At 54.0% G+C, this 24202-nt stretch overlaps 8 protein-coding genes across 8 annotated transcripts; 3 read left to right on the top strand and 5 right to left on the bottom strand.

Moving 5' to 3' along the window:
- Positions 1-375: 375 nt before the first annotated feature.
- On the bottom strand, positions 376-1904 carry CCM_00948 (glucan 1,3-beta-glucosidase; the record flags this gene model as incomplete). The annotated part of the gene is made up of 2 exons (XM_006666106.1): positions 376-1312; positions 1366-1904. 2 exons carry the CDS (start codon positions 1902-1904, stop codon positions 376-378), a joined length of 1476 nt encoding a protein of 491 aa, XP_006666169.1.
- Positions 1905-8473: 6569 nt separating this feature from the next.
- Positions 8474-9839, top strand: CCM_00947 (beta-Ig-H3/Fasciclin; the record flags this gene model as incomplete). The annotated part of the gene is made up of 3 exons (XM_006666105.1): positions 8474-8599; positions 8649-8696; positions 8775-9839. 3 exons carry the CDS (start codon positions 8474-8476, stop codon positions 9837-9839), a joined length of 1239 nt encoding a protein of 412 aa, XP_006666168.1.
- Positions 9840-10282: 443 nt separating this feature from the next.
- Positions 10283-11373, bottom strand: CCM_00946 (Nucleotide-binding, alpha-beta plait; the record flags this gene model as incomplete). The annotated part of the gene is made up of 3 exons (XM_006666104.1): positions 10283-10800; positions 10856-10961; positions 11032-11373. The coding sequence occupies 3 exons, from the start codon at positions 11371-11373 to the stop codon at positions 10283-10285; spliced, it is 966 nt and encodes a 321-aa protein (XP_006666167.1).
- Positions 11374-12371: 998 nt separating this feature from the next.
- On the top strand, positions 12372-12784 carry CCM_00945 (uncharacterized protein; the record flags this gene model as incomplete). The annotated part of the gene is made up of 2 exons (XM_006666103.1): positions 12372-12600; positions 12681-12784. 2 exons carry the CDS (start codon positions 12372-12374, stop codon positions 12782-12784), a joined length of 333 nt encoding a protein of 110 aa, XP_006666166.1.
- Positions 12785-13335: 551 nt separating this feature from the next.
- Positions 13336-13842, bottom strand: CCM_00944 (non-classical export protein Nce102, putative; the record flags this gene model as incomplete). Its single annotated transcript, XM_006666102.1, has 1 exon — positions 13336-13842. One exon carries the CDS (start codon positions 13840-13842, stop codon positions 13336-13338), a length of 507 nt encoding a protein of 168 aa, XP_006666165.1.
- A 2970-nt stretch (positions 13843-16812) lies between these two features.
- Positions 16813-17100, bottom strand: CCM_00943 (uncharacterized protein; the record flags this gene model as incomplete). Its single annotated transcript, XM_006666101.1, has 1 exon — positions 16813-17100. One exon carries the CDS (start codon positions 17098-17100, stop codon positions 16813-16815), a length of 288 nt encoding a protein of 95 aa, XP_006666164.1.
- A 1040-nt stretch (positions 17101-18140) lies between these two features.
- CCM_00942 (Acyl-CoA N-acyltransferase) lies at positions 18141-18761 on the top strand (the record flags this gene model as incomplete). The annotated part of the gene is made up of 1 exon (XM_006666100.1): positions 18141-18761. The coding sequence occupies one exon, from the start codon at positions 18141-18143 to the stop codon at positions 18759-18761; it is 621 nt and encodes a 206-aa protein (XP_006666163.1).
- A 1685-nt stretch (positions 18762-20446) lies between these two features.
- Positions 20447-20791, bottom strand: CCM_00941 (uncharacterized protein; the record flags this gene model as incomplete). The annotated part of the gene is made up of 1 exon (XM_006666099.1): positions 20447-20791. One exon carries the CDS (start codon positions 20789-20791, stop codon positions 20447-20449), a length of 345 nt encoding a protein of 114 aa, XP_006666162.1.
- Positions 20792-24202: the final 3411 nt, after the last annotated feature.

Raw genomic sequence — 24202 nt, 5'->3', positions numbered from 1 at the left:
ACAACGGCACTTCCATCGTCTGAAAGAGTCGCATCATCCTATTCGTACATACATAGTGGCTAATTTTAGACGACCCGTTCAGATGATTTTTTTTCGTCTCGACATGTTTTCAATTGGTGAATGCTAGTTTTAAAAAAAAAAAGTGCGACCAATAATGCGAACAGCAACATTTTACGTGTCCCTGCGCCCAAGCCCAAATGATTACGACACTCAACTGTCCAAAATGACTTGCCCCATCCTCATGTCTATGATACCATCTCGTCTAATAAAGATGCACTAAATAAAGAAAATAAAGAAAACAAAAGACTTGCTCAACATTATAGTGATAGATGGCAACAAGTAAATGCAGAAAAGAAATCAACAGCCAGTCCAGTTTTACAGCTCCTCGTTACCGTCGCACTGCTTCAGCATCAGCACCCGCTTAATCTCCATCTGAGGCTGCTTCCACGTCGCTTGCCAGTCCTCGCGGGCATTCCAAAAGTCCTTCTTAGAGTTGGGAGAGCCATTGACCCACGGTTTGAGCGATTTGTTGTCCTCAAACCAACCGTTGGTGCCACCCACAGCCAGGTTGATGATGAGGTAAAAGTCTTGGTCAAATGGCGTGTTCTTGCGCCCCGTCTGGCTCCAAACGTCGGCCAGGCGCGTGCCGTTGCCCGTCGTCTGAGGGAAAGCCCCGCGCTGCCACATGGGCTTGTTGAAGTTGGTGTAGAGCACCTGCATCAGTCGCGTGTTGACGTAGGTAAAAATGTACTTTTGCGACCACTCCATACCAAATGTGTTGAAGTCGTCGCCAAAGTTGCCCCGAAGAATCTTGTGCTTGTTGTTCGTCTTCCACCAGGCGTCGTTGGCAGGATCAGGGCCCCAGTGCAGGGCCGACGAGACAATGTTGTTGCCACCTTGCGCATACGTCCAGTTGTTGCCGCGCGACTCCATAATGTCGATCTCGCCCGAAGCAGGCCACGGTCCGTACGTGTCCTTGACTGGCATCATCCAAATGGCAGGCCACAACCAGTCGCCTTGAGGGAGCTTGGCCGTGACCTCAACACGACCATACTTGAGGGTGGCGCCCTTCTTGGTGGTGATGCGACCAGACTTGACGGGTGGGACCACGCTCGAGTTGCCGGCCGTCGTGTTGGTGACGGCCACACAGTCGTAAAAGTTGGTTGAGGTACAGGTGCCATCCTTGAGGAGATCAATGGTCGTGGTCTTTTCCATCTTGTCGGCATCCTGGAGGGTGGCCTTGATTACGAGGTTGCCGCCGTCAACGTAGACATTTTCGTCACCAGGAGTCGTCATTTCAAACTCGCCGTTACTAGGAACGTTAGCAAAGACTTCATCCAAATATGGTACCAAAAAAAAACGTACCCAAATCCACCGACCTGGACCTCTTTGGACCAGATGTTGCTGTCGAAGCCATTGTCGAAGTTGTCATCGATGAGCGGGCAGTACTTGTGGTGGATGACACTGCGGAGACCATCCCAGACTAGGAAGCCAGAGATTCCGAGACCAACGAGGATGCCAATCACGGGAATAATGGTGACCCATTTCTCCTTCTTGTCCTTTTTCTCCAGCCAGGGCTTCTCAACGTCACCCTTGGCCACGCGGCGCGAGTGGAAGTAGCGCTGGGCGCGCTCTTCAAATCGCGGCCCAATGGCGCTGGAGGAGCCAAAGCTGGAGGCAGGCCGCGAGACGGCAGGGCTGACAAAGGGGTTGGTGCCAGTGGTGGCGGCCAGGCGCTGGTTGGCGACAGGCTCGGGAGTATCGCCAAAGGGGTTGGGACCACCTTCAGTGTTTGGCGTTCCTGATCGGGGAGGTGTGATGTTGGAGGAGACGTTGCCCGAGTAGGGTTGGGCGTTGGGGCTATTATAGCTACCGGCGTAGCGGTCGTGTTGCTGATGATCCATGCCGAGCTGTGTAGAAGAGAAGATGTAGAATGAATGGATGCGGAAAAGTAGGAGGGGAAAGAAGCTGGCGGCGCAGGGCAATGCAATCGGAAAGAGCAAGCTGGTGGGCGCTGTTTGCGAAGCTCAAGCTGGCGCTGAGCGCGAAGTGCAGCTGCAGGGCAGAGTTGTCTGTGCAACGGTCGACTTGACGATGGAACGAATGAGTATAATGATACGGTGCTTCTCTGTTAACCGGCCGATACGCAAGGTCCAAAGCGAGAATTGAATCGGTTGCAGACGGACGAGGGCAGAATTGGATGAAGATGGCTGAGAGAGAGTCGTGGAAGAGTGTTAGTACAAGAGATAGGTTGGAGGCGCTAGGAAGCTGAGGTGGTGTGGCAAGATAACTAGGTACCTATTTCAGGTGCGCCAGCCAGAGGTGCCTTGGTACATCCACTGTATGAATAGCGCAGGAGTCCAGGACACGGGAGGTGGTGGCACTCAGTGGGCGCAGCGGGCGCAGCGGGGATGCCCGGCTCTGCCGCTTTTTTTACCAACTTCTTGGCCTTGTTTTTTATTTTTATTTTTCAATGTATCCGTCCGTACGCTTTTGTCCAGCGCGAAGCATGCACCGGCAAAGGTCCATCGTGCTCGGGCACCTATCAAGGGGCCCCCAAAGCTGGTAGTGCCCCGTAATACTGAGAGGTAAAAGACTCTGGCGCTGTCTGCGGGCGGCTAGGCACCGTCTCTACAGTGAGTGGGCTTGCGCCATATCTGGATCACCACTCCATCACCATACACACATTGTTGCTCGGAATCACCCATGCCATTGCTATCAAGCAACGTGGTAGTTAACCAGGTTAACCAGTCGCAGCCAGAGAACCCAAACGACTATTCCCACGCATGACGGGGTCGACACGGAGCCACTACCGGCCGAGTCTCCCCAACCGCCAGCTACCCTGCTACAGCGGGACCTCCGATGCGACAGACGTTCTTGGTACAGAGACGGACAGCCCGGTGCGGCGGTAACTAGTTACTGCAACCCATTCATTAGTTACCTGAAGTCCTGACGAAACCGCGCCTGGTCCTCTAGTTAGGGGCTGTCCGCTACCAAGACCATAGTGTTGCTGGCTGCACCCAGGCGCATGCGCACACGGCGCCTTGACAACCTTCACGCACGTCCTCTGCCCATGTGCTCCGACATGATTGCGTCTTGACGATAGCTAGTTAATAAACTAAAACAGCCCTGTAATTTCTCAACCAATATTACCCCAACCCGTACCGTGCACGCGCTCTAACTAGTTACCGGCTGCCGTCCGTTGTTTTCCACCTGCGGTCAGGCTTCCACGGACCGGATACGATGGCGCAGTGACCCCGGCCCGCCGCCGGACCACTCTGTGACAGTTTGTCACTTATCGATCTCGGCTGCCAGGAGGGCCTTGTAAAAAGGAAATGCCTGCATGGATCATATCGGTGTGCCTATTGCTCTGGACAGCCGCCGGCTGCTATCTCGTCTCTGGGGCGGTCCCAGCTCAAGCCATGGCTATCAGCCCATTCAATACAGTGACAGACTGCATGGATTTCCTCCACATATCTCCATCGACACCCTGTCGAGCTGTGTAGGGATAGTAATTCTGCATTGTCGCCGCCGGGCTGCAGCTAACACGCCCAGCTGCACCTCGTGTACCGGTATGGAGTACTCAGTCTCCATAACATCACATCAATTCTACGGATACTTGATAACACAGCCATTTAAGGGCCAACTTTTGACTCTCGCCTCGACTTCTGTTCGCAAGCATATCCCAAATCTTGTTTGCAAGAGAGAGAAAAAAAAATCTTCAACGGACCCTACTACTGCATCTGTGCATGCCCGTCGGCCGCTCGTGCCGGCTCTGCAACAGGCCGATCCATCTTGTAAGCGCCAGACCCCCTTGACAGGCCGGGCGACTCGATGGTCCCTCGGTCAGCGATGATCCAGGTCAAGAATAGGCAACGCAGCTAGCAGATCTCGAACCGCGGCCCTTTTCGTCAAACCAGAGCGGAAGCATGGCAACCCGACACCTAGCCATGGTCCTGGAGCTCAGCTCAGCGCGAAGAGACCATGATGATCCGCTCAAGCCGTGCATAAGAATCTCAGTAGCGCTGGGCAAGGACCAGCCTCTGGGCAGGTGGAGCGCAGATGAACAACTACCAGTAGACACGGCGCTAAAATAATTAATTCTCCATTGCCTGGTTTGGTCATTTCGCCTAGACTCAGCTTGGTCGGTCGGTAAAAGCAGCAGCTCGGGATTGCTCGAAAAGCGGCATCAAGTGTGGCTGGTGCCCCTGGTACTAGTTCTGTGGCTTTTCAGGGCCAAAATTTTTCTTGCCTTTTTAGGGAGGCGAAGAAACGCCGTGGCTTCTTACATTCACACCCCCTCGCTTTCCCCTGACCTTGTTCAGCCACGCACGCCCCCGTTCTCCATCTTGTCCCATTCTCTCCCATCCCCTCTTGCTCCTCTTCCCTTCTACCAGAAACCTTACTCGGCCCATACATTGTTCTATTCTCGCCTCGCCAGCACAGCTCCAACATCAGACGATGGCATTGCGTTTTGCAACATTCCGTCGCATTCTTTTTTATTTTGATTGCCGAAGCTTAATAGCTGACCGCTCAATGCGTCGCAAATCCTCCCAACGGCCCTTTCTAGCCGCCATCTTGATTCCTACTGTTGTGCTTTGGTCGTTTGTTGGCCTCGATGACAGCTCAGCACAGACAACGAGCTGACCTGACACGATGACTTTGCAAAGTCCGCCACTCGGCTCCCGGCCGCCGACGCTTTGGCAATGCAGTTCCTTGAAACAAGGCGAAAAGGATCAAGACCTCGGGAAACTCAAGCGCCACGCAAATCCATTTTAACTGCCCCAGAGAATATGGCGCACATGTCAAGAACCCGTCCAACCGTCGACACTAATAATACTGCCTGACAGGCGAATCAACTCGTTTCCCGTCCACGCGTACCAACACGTTGGACACGCCACACAAGGTTTACCAGCCAGCCACCAGCACAGCGTTGCATTAATCAACATTACGCCCAGACTCGTGCTCAGCCACAGCAAAAACTGATGAAATGGCCAGCCCTCACCTGCAGTACCTGCATGACAACTTGAAATGGCGTAGCGAGGAGCTTATCCGACAAGCAACTTAAAAAAGCCTCGCCATGCCTGGTTGGTGATGCTCGGTATGATTTCCGCCAGAGCGGAAAGGCGCCAAGAAGAGATTAATAACATTCTGGCCCGTAATCTCTGATAACACTAGTACTCATGGTACAGCTAAGCGACCCGTTGCCCACCTTCGGTGATGGCACAACAAGTTTTTCTAGCGGGCTTCCATTTAGATCCACTAGCCACGCTACAGCTGAAGCTTCACCTCTGTCCGATGGGGGATATTCTCATCATAAAAGAGACAAAACGCCGATTTCCACATATAAAGAATACCTGGCCAAGGAACCGACAATCAACGGAGACTGTCGCTACGGAGAATGTCCGGCCTGGCTCCAGAGGGGCAGTGTATCGAGATCATGACAAGTGGCATATGGGTCCGCCTACGACTCGGCATAATGCAAGCAAACCTTACGACGAGGACTCGACGCTGCACAAAGTTTAAGCATCGGACTTTAAACAGACCTTGGTATAGATTTAGGGCTGATTCGGTCAGTCTGATACCGAGCAAGCTGAAATATGCCAAGTCTGGAAAATCGAGTGCAAGACTCTGGAGAGGATCTGATGCTAGCCCCGTTGCTATTTTACAGAGTCTCCATTGTGGGCAAAAGGCAGGCAAGTTCAATTTGTCGCCAATAAATCAAGCCCGTCTGTTTCATGACATTTCCGTTTCAGTTCTCATACAGCGGCATAGTACTGCGACAACCCCTAGAATTTCAACATGGTTATTGTTCATGACTGGTACGCGTTGTCTCTCCAGTTGGTGGCGACTCATGGCCGCTAGAACAAAACAACCGAAGGATTGGGTTGAGGACAGTGGCTAGTCTACCCGTATCAGCGGAGAAAGTCTTGGACTTCGGGCCCAAAGTGGACGCACTCGCGCCATTGTGACTGCCTCGTGGGAAAGCCCGTGTGCAAGTTTTTTCCAATCGGACCGTTGATATGCCTGGGATAGTAGTGCAAGGGCGCGGTTACAAATGTTTCTCAAATACCAGAGACTAGGTGACTCAAGCCTTGCGTCATTGAAAGGTGTGATAAGTGGTCTGGTCCAAGGATAGCCATCGCCAATTGAACCCTCCCCCTCCTCCTCTGATCTTGTACACTTACGCTGTAGCCTCTCTAGTTATTCATTTTTCATAGGCAAATGCAACCATGGAAATAACAGCAGGCGGCTGCATATCCACTAGTTGAGACTTGAGACGAGCCAACGGGCAGGCTGCACCGGCCCTTACTTTAGCCAAGCGTCCCGTATATGCAAGCACTCGGACACACTAATGCACACAAACCAGCCACGCAAAAAGTTAACTACTATTATCAAATAAGAAGAAGGAAAAAATTCAGCTTCATGACAGGGGAAGCCCTGGGTTGGGGCAGAAACGCAAATGGTGTTGAGAAAAACGTGCTTGGTCCAGGCCATGCGTGTATGCGGGCTTTGCAGTGGTGGGACTTGGGCTGTTCAAATGCATGGGTTTTCATCTACTCACGCCTCGAATCTTGAGGCTTTTTTGTGAAGCCGAAACCCTGGAACCATGTTGTGGGAACACAGATAAGGCTGGTAATATGTACAACGCATAATACAGCCGTGTTGGCCCCTCGTTGATGCGCAGAGAGGGCCCGATACGGGCCGGACCAGAACTGAGGTCGGTTGTCGGACAATGATAACAGCTGGCTGATATGCATGTGCCTGCAAAAGCGTGTGATTGGGGGTGTACATGTACTATCTCGCTGGCTTCGTTCATTTTGCTGTCGTTTATTTTTGTTGATTTGGAAACTCGTACGGAGTAGTTGGTTGGCTGCGCCATTTTTGTCATGTTGCCTTTGGCCAACCCTGCCGTCTGTTCCATGACTGCAGGAATCCGGCGCTCGTATTCTCAAACCCCCATGGACGACTCGTCCACTCATCCTTCAAGCCATGATTGTGATCTTGATGCAAGCTGCCCATGGTGTGCACAAGGAGCGCATGGAGGGTGGTGCATGAAAGCCCGACCTGGTGGGACAATGAAACGCTCCATCTGAACACAGAATGCGTCATTTGGGACCGAACATACCTGATGATACCTTGGCCGTGGGATGGGGCATCTGCATGTGTCGTCGATTTATGACGGCGACTTCATTGTTGTCATACAGTTTGCGCCATCGTGCGGCCGGGACTAACCGGTGCGGTGGTGCTACAAACAACCTAGCAGCCCGTATTCGAGTTGGAGACGGAAAACGATATTGACGGGACCGCCCGCGTTTTCAATCGCATCGCCATAACAAGAGAGGAAAGTCGATATATGCGCTTTCAACAAGTCCCCATTGCATGCCGAAACAGGCAGCTGGCCGTGCCGGCCCCGATCTACGCTCGGGAAGTGCCGCTGCCACGGCGTCAAACCCGTTGTCTCAAGCCCCAACAAGGCCATGTGCAATTACGCAAGGTGAATTAATTAAAAGCAAAAAAATACGCTCTTTCTCTCGTCATGGTGTTTCGGATATGCTCTTCTTCCTTCCTTCGTGTACGAATTAACGACAGCAGATGCAAGCCACCATGCCCCTGCGCAGCGCCGAGGCTTGCCTCGTATCTTGCCGATCCCTTATTTATTTTTTTGGTCTTCGTGTTCGACCTATGCTGTAACAGCGGACGCCGGACCCCCCCTCGCAGCCTGTTCCCGTCAGGCCACCCCGATCTGCGTCCCTCGTTGTCTTGGCTCCATACGACGGAGGGAAAAAGTCGACTTGGGCGGTCAAAGTTGGTCTCAGCCAATGAGGAGGTGCGATTTCCGACAACAAATGAAGCCAACATGAGGCGGTAGGGAACAAGTCGCATGCGTGTCTGAGCTTGCTCTACCTTGTCGTGAAGGAAGTCCTTGTACTCTACGAGGGGGCTTTGAGAACCGCTTTTCCTCTTTGACTCTCGACGAGGTTCTTTCTTTTTTTTTTGAGCTGAACAAAGAAAAACGCTTGACGGGTTTCGCTGCGCTCGTTGTTTCGCAAGCCCACGCAAACCAAAGAACCGCTTTGCGACGTCGCAGCAACAGGTGCGCAGCCCAAGAGGAACGAACCTCTGGCGCCGCCGCATAAATCTGCTGTTGTGTGTCCCCGCGCGCAGCCTTGGGAGCAGCAGAGACAGAACGAACCCCCGCCCCCCCCCCTGGGGTCTCACCGCACACGCCGCGATACCGGACAGTCGACGCGGGCGTTTGTGTCTCGTCGCGATAGATTACACAGGCACACACGGGCAGCGCTGTGGCCTGGCTTCCCCCAGCATTACAAAGGCTCGGCGTGTTCACCTTGCGGCCGGCACCAGTGGCCCTGCCCTCTTCTCTGTCTCTCGAGCCGTTCTAAACACGCCTTGTCACAAGAAAACCACGGCAAACTGGTTGACGAGAACAGTCGGAAACTGACATTGCAACATGCTTCGATTTGTTGGTTGGCCATTGGCCTTGTTGGCCGCGACAACGCTGGCCGTCTCTTCCAATGACTTGGGTGCTGTCCTCCAAAGACAGCAAAACCTCACGATATTCTACGACCTGATCAAAGTATGCCCTGCTTCCTTCTGCTCAAGACCAATGTCTAACCATCAGCCAGAATAACTCGGATGTGCTCTTGCAACTCCCCAGCTCCAACGGCGTCACCGTAAGCCAAACCTGCAACAACGACGCACGCACACACTCAGCGAGAGAACCCAACTAACCGGTCCCCCTCTCTTGGCAGATTTGCGCGCCGTCGGACAAGGCCTTTCAAAACATCCCCTACACGTCGCTCAACGGCGTCTGGGACCCCGACGACAAGGCCAAGACGACGGCCTTTTTGCAGTACCACGTCATCCGGGGCAGCATCACCATCGGGGAGCTCGAGACGGGGCCGACCTACCTCGAGCCGACGCTCCTGACGGCGCCCGCCTACGCCAACGTCACCGGCGGCCAGCACGTGCTGCTCACGCGGCAGCCCGGCGACGCCGCCGTGCTGACCAGCAGCCTCGGCACCCGCTGCACCGTCGTCGCCCGCGACATTGCCTTTGAGGGCGGCCGCATCCAGGTCATCGACAACCTGCTGATCCCGCCCGCCCCGCTGCGCGCCACCGCCGAGGCCTTCCAGGCCCAGGCCTTTGTCGCCGCCCTCTACGCCGCCCGCCTCATGCCCGCCGTCGACGAGCGGCCCAACGTCACCGTGTTTGCGCCGCGCGACGCCGCCATGGCCCTCGTCGGCGGGTCGCTGCAGAAATTGGCCGCCGCCGGTGGTGATGGTGGCGTGGCCGCGCTCGCCCGCGTCATGGGCTACCACGTCGTGCCCGGCCGCATCCTCTCCTCGGCCGACCTGACCAACGGCAGCGTGCTGCTGACGACCGCGAGTCCTTCAGGCGGTGAGACGGCTGCCAACAGCAGCAGCAGCCCGGGCCTGACGGTGCGCCAGGCCGGCAACAGCAAGTACGTCAACGCGGCGCAGATTGTGCAGCCCGACATCCTCATCGCCAACGGCATCATGCACCTCATCGCCGACGTCCTCAACCCCGACGCCCCGGCCGCCGCGCCCGACCCCAGCCTCGCCACCCAGGCGCCCGCCTTCCCCGTCAGTGTCGTCAGCAACCCCTTTGCGTCGGCGCTGCCCTGCACCACCGACTGCCCGACCAGCACGAGCAGCGCTGCCGCGTCCCCCACCACGACCACCACGTCCGCCGCCGGCAAGTCCACGTCGAGCAAGAACGCCGGCATCCCGGCGCCGACTGCCCGCGCGGCCGTGGCGGCCCTGGGTGTCCTCGGTGCTGGCTTGTTGCTGTAGCGCGGATTTTTTTCTTCCGGTTGAGACAAGCGTAGATGAATTATGACATGCTGTGGCGTTGGTTAATTTAGTATAATAATGAGCACATCCTGTGTCCATGTAGTTGGATATCTCCGTGGGTTTCGCTGAAGCAGTGACAGCAATGTTTATCAAGGGCGTCTGCGATGGTATATGAGTTTTATAGGGTCCAAAGCATGGATTCATTGTCTTCGCGCCATTTCCTAGCCATAAATAGAGAGAAAAAAAACAGTCACTGCCTCGTTTCTTGCCATAGGGTCGGTCGCCTTCCATAATAAAATCACCCCAACGCCAGGAGAGTCTGCCAATTCCTCGCGTCGTTTATATCTTTCAAGACTCCTTTCCAAGTAAAAGCAAATATTTTTGTGAGTTTCGTCCTACGGGCCATGTCAGATGCTGCCCGGGACGTGTTTTTTCGATCCAATTCAATATCCGCCTCGGCTGCGGTCATCACGGGCGTCTATGCTGCGACTCCGACGGCCATGGCCGCCGCCGCCACTGCCTCTTCGGGGCGGCGGCGACCGGGACGAATACGACGCTGGTGAACGGTTCCTGTATCTGCCGCCGCCACCGCCACCGCCCCGCGCAGGCGGCGGGGATTGGGAGCGCGATGAGCCGCCTCCAGGGCGATATACATCCGAGCGAGGTCCGTACCGGCCACCGCCTCCTCCTCCTCCTCCTAATGGAGACATGGGCGGGCCGCCTCCGCGACGTCGTCCGCCGCCGCCGCCTCGCCCCCCGCCGCCTGTGTAGGGCACGCGGGGGTCAATGTTGGCGCCGCGTCGGGCGGTCGGCGGCGGTGGGGAGAGCTTGCGCCGGGGAAGGACAATGGAGACGTTGATGGTGGCTCCGTCGACTTGAGCCTCGTGCATGTTGGCAATGGCGGCTTCGGCGTCGGTTTCGTGGTCATACAGAATATATGCGGTGCCTCTGTTTGTGTTGTCTGTCCGTTTGTTAGTATCAGCAACGTTTGAGCGAAAAACTACATATAAACGTACAGGTCCGGTTGACCGGAAGGTCGAGGTCCTTGATGCGACCGAACTTGCCAAAGATTTCGTACAGATGGTCCTCGTTAATGGTCTTGGTCAAACGCTCCACGACAATCTACGTCTTGGTGGTTAGCCCAAGGCGTCCCAACCCACAATGTTGACAGATTCCTCGAGATGAAACATACCTTTGTGCTCTTCGCCAGTGGCCCCTCGCTGCCTCTCCGACTGCGGCTGTCGCTGCGGCGGCTCGGGCTCCTGCTATAGCTGCGCCCGCGACTGTAGCTGCGGCTGCGGCTGCGGCTGCGGCTGTAGCTACGACTTCTGCTTCGGCTATGGCTTCGGCTGCGTTCACGGCTGTCATCTCGATGTCGGCCTCCGCCGCCGCCGCCGCCGCCGTTGCGTGGCGGCACGGGCGATCTGCTGCGCGATCGGGAGGGAGAGCGCGACCGCGTGTTGTGCTGATTGTTCGGGGCGGGTGAGCGCGACCGCGAGCGGAAGCGCTCTCGCGCCGGCGACGTTGAGGGCATGGTTCAGGGACTATCAACAGATGATGTGACTCGGCCAGTAGCCCGTTGTTTGTTTTCGAGCGTGGATTGTGTTTGCGACCGGATGAAAGCGTTGCCGTTGTGAAAGAAAGCTTTGAAGCTACCCCGGTCACGTGTGGGGCCGTTTACAACGGACGAACTGCGAAGTGAGGTGAACTCCCAACAGACGCTGAAAATATTTTCAGTAACTCGAAGCTTTAGGTTTTAGAAGACATCTGCTGGGATGCTCCGCTTTGTTGTTTAAATTTGGCTCTTACACGCGCTACCTTCACCTTAACGAAGCTCCTGGGTGGTTGACGATACCCCAGGCATCGTGTCCGTTGTTGTTGTTGTACCACACCATGATTCAGTTATCACACAAAGGTGGGCGCTTCGCGGCTTGCTTCGCTGGAAAATTAGGTCGAGACATGAATGCCGTAGATAATTAATAGAGCGGTAACTCCGAATTGAACGAGACGGTGTGGGTGACTCTGGCGAGTTCCTTTCCATATCATGCTACCGGGTAGGCTGGTTACGAAGTCCTGTTTAGACCACGAGAATGGTTACCGTGAGTTACCCAACGAGAATAAATCGCCCAAAAAAAGAGATTGTAGGGGTGATGTATGAAGTCTACTCGAGCAGTTAATTTATATAGCTAATACAGGTCGTGATATTCCAGCAACTTGTTGAGCTCTGGTTCCTAACAATCTCCACAGCCGACTACCTGAACCAATCACAGAGCGACATCAGAGAGCTACCCCAGACTGCCGGACCAAACCGCTCAGCAATGCATCTCTTCTCCGACATTAGGAGATCGCCAGTGTCCTGTAACCGAGCGCACTCGTCAAGGCGCAACATTAGGAAGAGGGCATTCGCATACGCCAATTCCTGGATCCGACACTCCTTGAAATCGAAGACTTACCCGTCCGACGCGGGCTTCTTTGCCGCAATCCCTCGAACGCCCCCGTCCGTCCGTCCCCTCAACGCGATCCACATCCAACATGTCTGCCGCCGACGAATCGTTATACATGGTGTCGCAGACATCACTGCTAGAGAAGGATGATGAGCTAGACTCGCTGCCCTCTCTCTCCACCGACGAGATCTACTCGGACGAAGAGGATGATGCGCAGGTAGAGTGGGAGCGCAGCCTAGACCAGGTGCAGATGCTGCTCACCATGGTGTTGGTGCCGTGGATGGGCAAGTTTTTTGGTCGCAAATTTGCTTACTGGAGTATGTTATCTGAGAGCCTTTGCCAAGGGCGATGTCCCGGCCATGGCGAAGAACGCGATATGCTAACTGATGGTCTCTAGGCTGGGCTAAATACATGAACTGGGCACACGACGTCGAGGTCAAGTTTACGGACAAAAAGGCATTCAACGTGGTCGGTGCGGTGGAAGCTGCTCGATCTTTATAGTCTTGGGCGATCTTTATCCCATGCATTGCGTTGTGTCTCTCGGTCAGACTTGATGGGGCATTCGACGACTTTTGCCGCTTGCCCTTTGCTATTTTGGCGTTTGGGGTCGTTATACAATTCGGTTAGAAGCCATATTCACAAGGCGAAAAATCTCAATTCGTCCAAGGACGAGTTTATTACCCACGGAGTCATCAGTCAAGCTCAGCAAAGGCTTTGTCAAGTTCAAATGTGATTGGTATATTGACATGAAATTATAGCGTTGCGGATTGCGAGGTACATTAAAACTTGAGTGATTTAGTCCATCATTTAGACCGACAGCGTTAAAGATCAAAGCAAAAATGACGCCAGCATATTTTCTATACAAAAATTCATACATTCGCCATTGTCCAGGTCAGGCTATTGGCAAGGAGATGCTGTAAGCCTACCGCGGGAAAGCCATTGACAGCAAGTCATAAAATGAACTGGACCGGAGAGAGTTGGGACTGAACTGCGCCTGTGTATGGTTTTACACGGGGCATCACGTCTGATGGCCGACTGATTCGGGGTGGCACTCAGACCTGAGACATGGCTGGGCGGGATGAACGGGCAGCACCCATAGGGCTGCGCATCTCAGTGAGCGAGAAGAAGAGGCCGCCACACAGCGTGAGCCAGAGGAACCACATGAAGACATCGCTGGCCTGCAGCTCGCGGCAGCGGTGCTCCGGATTGCCGGAGCCGTAAGCGATCCAGTTGGTGGGGCGATCGACCGTGCTGGAACAGTTTGTGCGGCCAATTTTTGCAGCGAGGACGATGGCGCTGATCAGGGTGAATAGGACACCCAGGCCGTCGAGGACCGTGAGGAGAATGGGCTTGCCGAGGCTGGAGATGACGGTAGCCACCATGCCGTAGAGGCAGACGACCCAGGAGAGGGCCGCGACGAACATGGTGAAGTTTACGGCGGCGCTGGCCGACATGGAGGCATTGCGGTCCTGAGCAATGACGTTGCCGATGAGCCCGGTGATGATGATTGTAAAGAGAAGGGCGAGGACGCGCAGAATAAGATTGAAGAAGCCCGACATGGTGACGGGTTGGGGGAGCTTGGTTTCGGGACGTAGCAAGAACTTGGTTTCGGGACGTAGCAAGAACTTGGTCAAGGCGATAAAGGTTGAAGAGGCAAGAGCTTTCGAGGGAACGATGTAGTGCAAGAGGAATAGTTATTCACGCATGCGAGGATGTGGCGACAAGCTGCCCAAAGCATCTGGTTCGGCTGGGCGGTTAGCTATATCGATGATGCGGATCGATGGAAGCTGTGGGGTAAGGCAAAAACAGGGCAGCTTGGACACTTCAAACGCGCCGACGAAATGATTAGAAATTGTGTCCAAGACTGACGAGGTGAATTCTTCTTTAAAGAAGGACGAATCACGGTTTTCTACATATTCTATCAGTGATGAGGTGTTACAAAGTATGCCCCTCTGAATTTGACCCGACAACGGCTGCTACGCGACGAGCTGTCGCTGTGGTGTCGGTGTTACAGTACAGTGCACCAAATCCGGCCGCAGTATGATGGGCTCGAAACCGGAAAACGTAAAAGGATTTGGGCCAGGCTACAGATGACCTCACTCCAAGTCCAATTGGCTCGTAGCAACGTTCAAACTTTCAACGTTTTGCTAGTGTCAAGTGACGACTGCGGAGCTTCCCGAGCCCGACCTATTACGTCACCGAGGCCAAGCGTGCTCGGCAAACCACGGCCAGGCAGTATCTTTGGGATATACGTAAAAGAAGTCAAAATTGGAAGGAATCCCAATTCTTTGGACAATTATTGTTGGTAAAAAGTTCAGAGCCATATATTGACTTGTGCGCAGAGTTCCTTGTGGTGGCTGCTACCCACCTAGTCTGATAGGGTACCGCTGGGCATATCTGCTGCTGCTGAAGACGATACGTAGCAATGCTACTATATAGGAGCCACAGAGAAGAGGTGCGGCTTGATAAACGATAACTGTTAGAAGCTTCGGTAACATCAAGTTGTACCGCAAAAGCCTTGGCATGAGTACTTGAGAAGTATGCAGCTTGTTGAGCTGCTCGACGAAAGATTGGCCATGTCAATACGCACTTACACCGTGGTCAAACGGAACCGGATTTATTGCGCTCCGTAGAGCAGTACAAGGAGTGTAGCGCTCATTTGTAGTTTATAAAAAGTTAGACAGAGGGTCGACGGCCAAGCCCTCCAGCGACGAAGCGCATTGTCGAGTGTCACTTTGAATTGGAGCCTTTGCCGTCATGTTAGGAGAACTGCACAAGGTCGGAATTCGAGACGAGACATTTCCGGCTTGGCAACCAACGTCTAGAATGAGCCTGGCGCAAACTGGAACCCTAATACCGTCCGTGTCAGCGGGTATTGGCCATGTCTGATGGAGAGAGAGCTGCGAGTGTGAGTGAAGGCAGTATGCGCATAACTCAACATGATAGCTAGAATCCAGTAGCGAGCAGACGCGGGATAGACTTCCTCGTGACTGAGAGAGACAAGGAGCAGTTCCCCAGAAAATAGGGAGCCAGTGGTTCGGTTGTCGGGTTTCGCTGTTCCCGAAACATCGAGTCGGCGCAGTGTCCTTATGGACTGACGACACAGGGCATCTCAGGAATGAGAACCCCTACGCCCGCAACTTGAATCATCTTGGACTGCCACGAGAAAGGAATACATTAGCAACCAGGCTGAAGTGGACCGATACGGAAGTTGGAACCGAATCACCTGTTTTAGAGTTTTCCTCCTTGCACATGTGAGGTGAAGCTCTAATACACAACCACCTCAGCCTGTCGAGTATGAGTAGAGATAAACAGCGGTGAGAAAACAGATTATGTGAAGTCTATTCCTTGGAAGAATCGGCTCGTGTTGCCTCATTCCTCGGGGATTGCAGGATGCCGGTGCCAACTTTGTCAAGTACACAACTTGGTTTTTTTTTCGCTGAGCGAGGGGCGTGCATTTTGATCTTTCGCCAAGAGTGATCGACGCTGCTGGAACCGAACCCCTCCCCGTATTTCTCATGTGGCCGATAGGGGTCCAAGCTGAGCGTTGAAGCCAACGGTTCGTTCGTTAGCTGTCAGTGAGTCGGTGGCAATAACTCGGGGCCGTTGGATGATCAATCCGCGGAACTCTATTTGGCTGAGAAGAGCATCCGTAGACTCGGCTTTTGTCTCAGCGCCAATCAAGAAACAAGGACAGCGGAAACGCGATTCAAACATGGCAGTGCTGGGCCGTGGCCAAGCCTGATCAAAAGCCAACTCATTTTACGACCCCGAGCGTGCAAGGTTCTGCCAACCTCTGAAGACAATGCAAAGGTGTTGCAGGATTAGCTGCAACTGCCTTTATTTGAAGCGTCTGATTTCTCGTACGTTGGGCATAGCCAAGAGTTCCAAGGTTTTTTAGACCATGCCATTGTACTGCGGCAACCCCCACATGAAACCGGGATAGGCGAGCCAGCAACTTGGCGAGCATGCGATTATGCGATCGATTTACCCTACATACATACAGAGGGCGCAAGTAATTGAATCTGGCCCGTTGCAGTAGTTAGTCCCAGCACCCCGTTCCGAGCTGAGTGTAATGCCCCCCCGCCGTTTGGTCGTTTCCTTGTTCTCCTGTACGTGAAGGAGGGCCGTGCAGTAGGAGCTGAGAGCGACAAACCTCAGGGTACCCTGGACGCCTCTCTGGATCGTAAACTCAAATCGGCCGACTGGTGCCACTGTCGCATTTTGCCAGCGCTTGTATTTCCGGCGCTGACGGGGATGCCCCTTGCTTGGAGAGCGCCTGCCTATCCCCGGCTTTTGCCGGTGCGGCAAGGTTCCGGGTAAGCAAAAATTAGTTTACCCTTCATCCACCTTGTGACGCCAACGGTTGTCGGCGACCAACGTGTTCGAGAAGCTGGTTTGGTCCATCGTTCTGATGACCAATCCCGTCCCGGCTGTAACTAGAGCAAGGGGGTCGCAGACTAAATAGCTAGGCTCGCGCCGACCAATGTTGCATGTTTGATGAAATGATTCGCTCGAGGTGTTTATCATTATGATTCTGGTAACGAGTAGCTGGCTGTGACCTTGCGCGTGACCTGCAAGACGCTACCTGAAACCCCGGTTTCGAGGCGTTTGTCAAGGGCCTCAATACCGTACTCGAAGGCAAAGTTTCCCGAGACGGTAAGCTTCATGCCTTGTTCTAGGGCTGTGGCCCTCTCCGGGGAGTCATTCCCATTGAGTAGTGTCATATTTAGCATGAATGGGTATCTGAAGTCGGCGTAGAAGTGATCCGAGGCCACCAGTGACCGTCGATTCACATCTGTACATTGCCGTGACATGCTGATCACTACCGCCGTTGACTCTTTCCGTCATTCTCCGTAGAGTAGCGCGTTCCATGTACAATTCCTCTTCTGGCCGGCGACTCAAAGCCTGGCGCTTACACGGATAAAGCTGGCTTGCGGCATTGGTCCATGGTGATAGAGTTTAAAGTGCGTGCATGAGACCAGACAAATGGTGTACAGCCTATATGTATATGCCCCCGGAAAGACAAAGTCCGGGGAATGCGAGTCGCACCTCGATACCCTAGCGCGAAGCTGGCAAGAATGGCAGAATAGGACTGGGCGCGACATATCTGAAGCCGTTTTACTCATTGAATCTTATTTGATAGGGTGTAGAATTCCAGCTATGCGCCCACATATGTACACGACTTTCAAACTCGCGATTCAAGACAATGTTTTACCCGCCCGCACAAACGTGCTAGACGATGGCGGCATAAACTCAGAGACGGCGGGATTCTGGACTGAGGACAGTGTCTGAACCATGGCCTCTTGAGATGCCGGGTTTGAATGGAGCCATAACTAGCGAAAGCCTCCCCCCATGAGCGTGCCTAATCTAGACGACTGCTCTCCGCTGGTTGGCTGGGTGGCGTCGCTGGTCGTTAGTTACTGGTAACGCCGCAGATAGGCTATTAGCTCGCTGGCTAAAGGTCTGTGATGTACTCGGTACTAATAATGTTGCTGTCCATGGCGTGAACACATCCGTCTTGAAATCAAAGTGATATCCTCGTGTAAAGAGTATCAAGTCGAGACTTTCACTCGCAGATGTCTGTCGGGCAGTGGCTTTCTTTACACTTCTGGAGCATTCTGGGACGGGCTAGGCAAAAGCTTGTCCGTGATAGGGCGCGCCAGAACATGTCGTCCATGGGCCGCTAACCAGCTAGCAACTTTAATTCGGTGGGCAACAGCGTAATACAAAATCGTACGTGGGCGCAACGCTCCAGGATTTTCCAAACGCTGCAGTGCAGTTGCGCAACGACTCTCGGCGATTTCATCAGAGCCTTCCCCTCGGCTATAACTACTCAAACAACTAACTGCCCAACATGATTGAAGTCCGCAAAGCCACCTTGGCGGAAACGGCGGACATTATCCGCATTGGTCGAAAAGTCTTTGCCAAGACCTTTGGCCACTCGGTGCCCGACTATGAGCTCCGGGCCTATCTCGATTCTGCCTACACGGAGCCGCTCATTTCCGCCGAAGTAGAGGACGCGACCAAGGATGTGCTCGTGGCGATTCAGCACGGCGGCGAGTCGCACGACTCCATTGCCGCCGGACCGGACCGGAGCAGCAGCAGCAGCGGCGACGACAGCGACAACAGTGCGACGACGGATGGCGTCGTCGTCGGCTTTGCACAGCTCACACGAGGTACCTCTGCGGCGGAGCCGTGTGTGGCGACGCTCCCCCACGCAGCGTCATCGGTCGAGTTGCAGCGGCTCTATGTTGACCTGTCACATCACGGACAGGGCATCGGCCGGCGGCTGGCGGGCGCGGTCGAGGACATTGCTCGGGGGGAAGGGTTCACGCACATGTGGCTTGGCGTGTGGGAGGAAAATAGCGCGGCCGCCAGTGTGTATGCCAAGCTGGGCTACTCGGCCATTGGGTTTCATGACTTTGTGGTGGGAAGCGTCGTTCAGCGGGATGACATTCTGATGAAACGACTGTAGTTGGGGGGCAAGTACATTGATATCCGTTGAACTGGTGCAAAAGGGGAACGAGAAGAGGACAAGAACCAAGAAAGAACAGGGTTCCCTTCTGAAATGAGGTACATGTACTCCCGCATAGTCCTCCGCATAGTTCTGCATACACACGCCCTGCCATCGTCACGCCCGCCCCGCCGGCTGCCCAGGAAAAAACAGAGACGACGACATGGATCAGCGGGGAATTTACCATCGAGAAGCGAAAGCCATATGTAACGGAAGCCAATAGCTCTCAACGTAACATGGCAGGGAAGGGGGGGGTGGGTGCCACATGCAACGGCTTTAGATTGGGATTTGACGGATTTGACAGAGGAGGGGCACAGACCCTGACCGCGGATAAAAGACTGGGTGCAATTTGGAAGTTGGTTCGGGAATACATAGACACAAGAAGAGCAGAGCGTACGAATTCAAATACATACACGGTTCAGACAAGTGACAATGCAGCTTCGGTATAGAATGGGGACAAAAGGAGGAGGGCTCCCCCCCGTGAGAACCAGGCCGTTTTTTGTTTCATCGGAGTGCATTGAGGACAAGGCAGGTCCTCGCTTGCGCCTAGCCGGTCATTTGTACATGAATGGACGGATGTGTGGGTTATTATGCACGGAGCGCATACATCACAAGGGAGGGCAGTCATTTAGAGTTTGACAGGCTTCTTTGGACTCTTCTTCTTCGCCATGGATGGATGATGGCTGGTGCTCTGGACAAGGACCATTCACCCCGTTAACCCCATTAACCTGGCCGACCAGTTGACCAGTAATGTGTGATGGCGAAATCCCGTTTTCCCCACTGGTCCAGCGTTCCGATACCGATACCTGTATGTATCTTTTGGTACAACGAACAAAGAAGGTACAGACAGACAAACATGTCTGGTGTATGATGAAAAAGATGGGGGTATATTCCCTCGCGGTGCATGCAATCTGTAAAAAGAGGAGAAATAACAGTCATGTCTCGTGAGAAGTTCAGGCCAGGGTGTCGGACTGTATCCACGACCCAGTTGGTCGTCATGTTGCGTGTGGTGTGTGGTGTGTGGTGTGTGGTGGCTTATTGGATGCAGCCTCTCTGGCTACCTCCCTCGACGTTACTTGTTCGCTTCGGGTGATCGGGATGGTCGTTGCAACCGATCCATCCAAGGAGAGAAGCCGGCCCTGACAGCAGCACCATCCATGTTCCTGACATGGCTTGCTTGCTCGGTGACCACTGGCGATGCATCACCGGCCTTGGCACGACGTGGGGGTCTTCTCGTTGTGTGTGGTGTGGACTTTTGATCGGCCGAATATCCCAGGCGCCGCAGCAGGAGAAGCCGTGCCAGGAGACCAAGAAAAGGAGCAAGAATGTCAGCCTTGAACCTGTCGAGGGCTCTCCTGCTCCACAACCGCAGTAGTACGTCGTGGGGGGTTCCTTGTTGCGTTGGGTGTTCCGTGGTATCGAGTCACGATGGGCGCAACGTTGCGGACCCCCAAGACTGAGCTGAGACGGGCAGAATCAAGAGAATGGTGTAGATGGTGTAGATGGTGTTGCAAGTCAGGGTCAAGGAAGCAATCGCCGGCTTCCGGTTGTGTGTAAATGGGCGGCACGGTGGAGTGGCGCGCCTTTGGGCGGGTTTGATGGCCTTGTTGGCCACAATAATTGAACACGAAAGCCGGCGCAGTCTATTACGCTTTGGTGCTGTTCCAGAAACGAGCGCGAGCAGCAATGGCCGTCTTGTCGCCAGCAAAGCGATGCTGGAAGTAGTTGAAGACGGAGAACTCGTCGCGCGTCATGACATAGTCGTTGGGCTTGGCCTGGATCTTCTTCCAGATGTGGGCAATGGCCTGGTCGAGGATCTTGCTCACGGTAGGGTCCGAGGCGCCGGCAGGGCTCTCGCGCGCAATCTCGAGCGCTTGCGAGACGTCGGACATGACGAGCTGTGAGGAGGAGCCCATCTTGAGAAACAAGGCAGAATTGGTGCTAGGGACGCCGGCGACGAGAGAAGCAGGGTCGGGCAGACGGTGTGGCATGTTGATGAGGATGTCGTCAAGAAGGAAGGGGAGCCAAGGTAGGAAGCGCGTCAACGTTATATACTGCTGAGAGAGGACAAGGGTTGCGTCGAAGAATGCAAAGTAAATGCGAAAAAAAAAAAAAAGGCCCCTGTGATTCACAGAAAGTCAGGTACTAATATGGGATGGGATCTGACTCTTGTGCGAAGGAGGTGTGCGAGGGCATGTGTTATTATTATATGTGTGCAGCTTGGAGAGAGTTTGTGCAGGGCGCCGAGAAGTGTGATGGAGGAGGGCGTGTGAGCAAGAGGCGTGAGAGTTGGGTGGGTTCGAGGGGCGTGAGGGTGTGTAATGAAGAAAGAGAGCTGTTCCTGAAGGTATTCGACTTGTACTGGTAGTTGCTGAGAGGACTCGGTACCTCTGTGCCTGTATCGCCCTGTAAGGAGTACATGCTGCTACTTGGTGGTGGCAACGATAGACAAGACAAACTACTACTAGTTCGTTAGAGTTGGGCGATGGAAAGCAAGGGACCCGCGGGGGAGAGAGCCCTGTGTTGACTGTGTGTTGTGGATGTGAAGGGGGGGGGTGTGATGAGTACAGAGTCAAAAAAGCAACGGGAACAAAGAAAGGGTTGGGTTCGAGCGATCAAACTGTGGGTGCTGGGCGGCTGGGCCAAGTCCACTCGAAATTCAGGGGATCCCTCTGGACTGGATGGTGGGACGGAGAGTTACAGTAGTTGAGTATTAGTTGAGGAGCTTTGTACCGATAATCCGGCTCAGGGATGGTGGCGTGCAGGTTGGGGCAATGTGATGGAAGATGGCAAGGAGGCGAAGCTGAGATGCAGCCACCCTGGTATGTGACGGGACGGTCTCCTTGAGGCTGGTGGCTTGCTGTCTTGCAACGCTCGCCGTATTGCTAACTAGTCGGATAACTACCTTGTAACTAGGTGTATAATAGTTATTGTGATGACTGCGGCGTTGGTGGCGCACGGGTGGACTGTTGTGAAATGAAGTATAAAAGGCTTGATATTGCGCGAATAGATGGCTGTACGACGAGGTCAAAGGGGGACAACTCGTAGTTGTATCTCGACGAGAGATGAGCGTTCATTATTAATCAGGGTTAGAGTGTACATGTTGGAACTTAGGGTTGCCGCTGCTAACCCCGACGGCAAATACAGCTCTTCTCACGTTGTTGAAGTTACAACCCGTACTTTGTACAAAGTCTATACACTTCGTACAGGTAGAAACCTAACTTTGTTGCTCCGTAGCTGCCGGACAGTGCCCTCCACGAATCAGAATACCGCATTCACGACCCCCGGCTACGAAATGCCTTTTTGGGGGAGAACAGGCTTTGTGCTAAGTCGGCAAAGGCCTGAAAAAAGCGCTACTACGCCACAGCCAGCAGCAAAAAAAGCTTATTACGTACAGGCGGGCGCCGACGAGACAGAGCGGAGCGCCGGGGATGTAGAAAGCTTGTTCACCACACGAGCCGTAGGGCGCATTACATTATCCGACCGACTGGACGCAAGCCGAGAAGAGGGAAGGGGGGGGGGGGATGGAGGGACTTGAAGAAGTTGCGCCCGCTGATGGAAAAAAGCAGACCCTTCTTAGTAGGCTCGGATAAGTGCTCAATAGCAAGGACAATAGAGACTGACTGGTCAGTATACCCATGCATTATGTAGTTAGAGTTTATCTGCGCGTTATTGTCGACCTGGCCTCACCTTTGCCCTTGTAATAATCTATAATTTATTACACTTTTTTCTTCTTCTTTGACAAGGCAGGGAAGCTCCGCCTTCTCAGTAGAAAAGAGTCGAGCGTGCATAAGAGCATCTCGTGATATTGCGACAAGCAATATCGCCCCCCCCCACATACGCAAGGTTCCTCTTTGACGTAATAAATGAAATTAAAAAAAAAAAACGTCCAGCCACTTGTCAGAAAGCAGATTTCGATAACGCCTTGGTTCAAAAGAGGAAGCTGCTTGAACCTTTTGTCAACGGAGACCAGCCGAACGAACAAACGAACCAACGAACAAATAAACGCTGGACGGGGAAAGAGAAGCAAATCCCCGAATTTCAGAGTTTCAACAGGCCTTGTAGATACTTTCGGGCAACCGCTGAGCCCACTGGAAGGGGGGCCGAGAGAGAGTCAGAGCTGCATGCATGAGCCTGAATCGAGACTAGAAGTATTCTTGATTGCTGACCAGCTTCCAGGAGCCTTCTATTTTTCAGTGGCCCACCCTGTAGCTAACTATGTACTCTGCAACTCGCATGCTCGCATGACAAGAACGCACACCGGCCTAGTCCGTCCGCTCCTCGACGCCGAGACGCAGGCGCTTGTATCCGCAACGGATCAACCTTGTTAGTCATTTAGGTCATTTAGTGACCAACGGAGCCCACAGCAAAAACCTTTGGTCTCGAGCAGAGTTCAAAGTCCGGATCTTTGGGGAATTGGCCGACGTCCCTACGCTATTGGGTAACGCTTGGGTACGCTTGGCATGTCACCGAAAAGTCCGAAGCGCTTCGGAGAAGCTCCCCCGCAGGAAGAAAAGCCAGCGTGTCCATCATCTTATACACGAGACCAAGCAGTCTTTCTTGGAGAAGAACTGCGTTTCTTCTCTGCAACACTCTAGCGCTTCAATGACGGGCACCAGACTGCCGCAGAGTGTGCCCTTTGTTAGTCGTTCATCTCGACTTCCTTTTGAACTTGTTGGGTTTGCATTGCCGATCCAGATCGCCCGCCATCGTTTCACAGAGTACGCGAGAAGACACTGAAATCCCTCGACGGGCCACTCACTACCCAAGAAGCTCCTTCATACATAGTTAGCCCTCACGACTCCTAACTAACTAGAGGGACAGCGCCGTACGGCGGACCACTAGCATAAATTTCGGCCCCAGTGCGTGAAATTGACCGATGGCTTCCTGAATCGTGCATGATACCTCTGCTGCCCACCCCTCGTCCCTGATCGGCCCCATCCCAGCACCCTGGGTCATCTCAACGGCCGCGCCCGGCCAAAGTTCGCTTGGAAGTCGGCGGCGGCCCCCCTCTTGGTGATGTGCGCACAAGTAACTAGTTATTACGCTTCGTCTGGCGCAGAGGGCGCCAACCCAAGTTTTCCCAGTACTTATTTAAAGTTTGTCATGCTCCCCAAAGCCCTACAGGCTAAGAGACGAACCCGGCATTCACACTTGCCCATTTGCGTAAAAAAACCGGATAGCATCGGGCGCGGTATTCAGAAAACAGTCGCGACGGGGGGGGCTAATTGAATACATTGTGTGCCTGACTAGAACCACGACCGGCGTTGGCCGCTCGCTGCATCGTCACGATCGCGCCTCGGGGATCGAGGCATGTGATGGTCCGGCTGAAGAAATGGGCACAGCCAAGCCGGGAAACCACAAACAGGGACCCCCCCCCCCCTCCTCCNCCGCCGCCGCCG

The sequence above is a fragment of the Cordyceps militaris genome (assembly GCF_000225605.1).
Source record: "Cordyceps militaris CM01 unplaced genomic scaffold CCM_S00001, whole genome shotgun sequence".
In the NCBI taxonomy this organism is placed as follows: Eukaryota; Fungi; Ascomycota; class Sordariomycetes; order Hypocreales; family Cordycipitaceae; genus Cordyceps; species Cordyceps militaris.
Note: the sequence above shows the minus strand (reverse complement) of the source record. Positions and strands in the feature narration are given on the sequence as shown.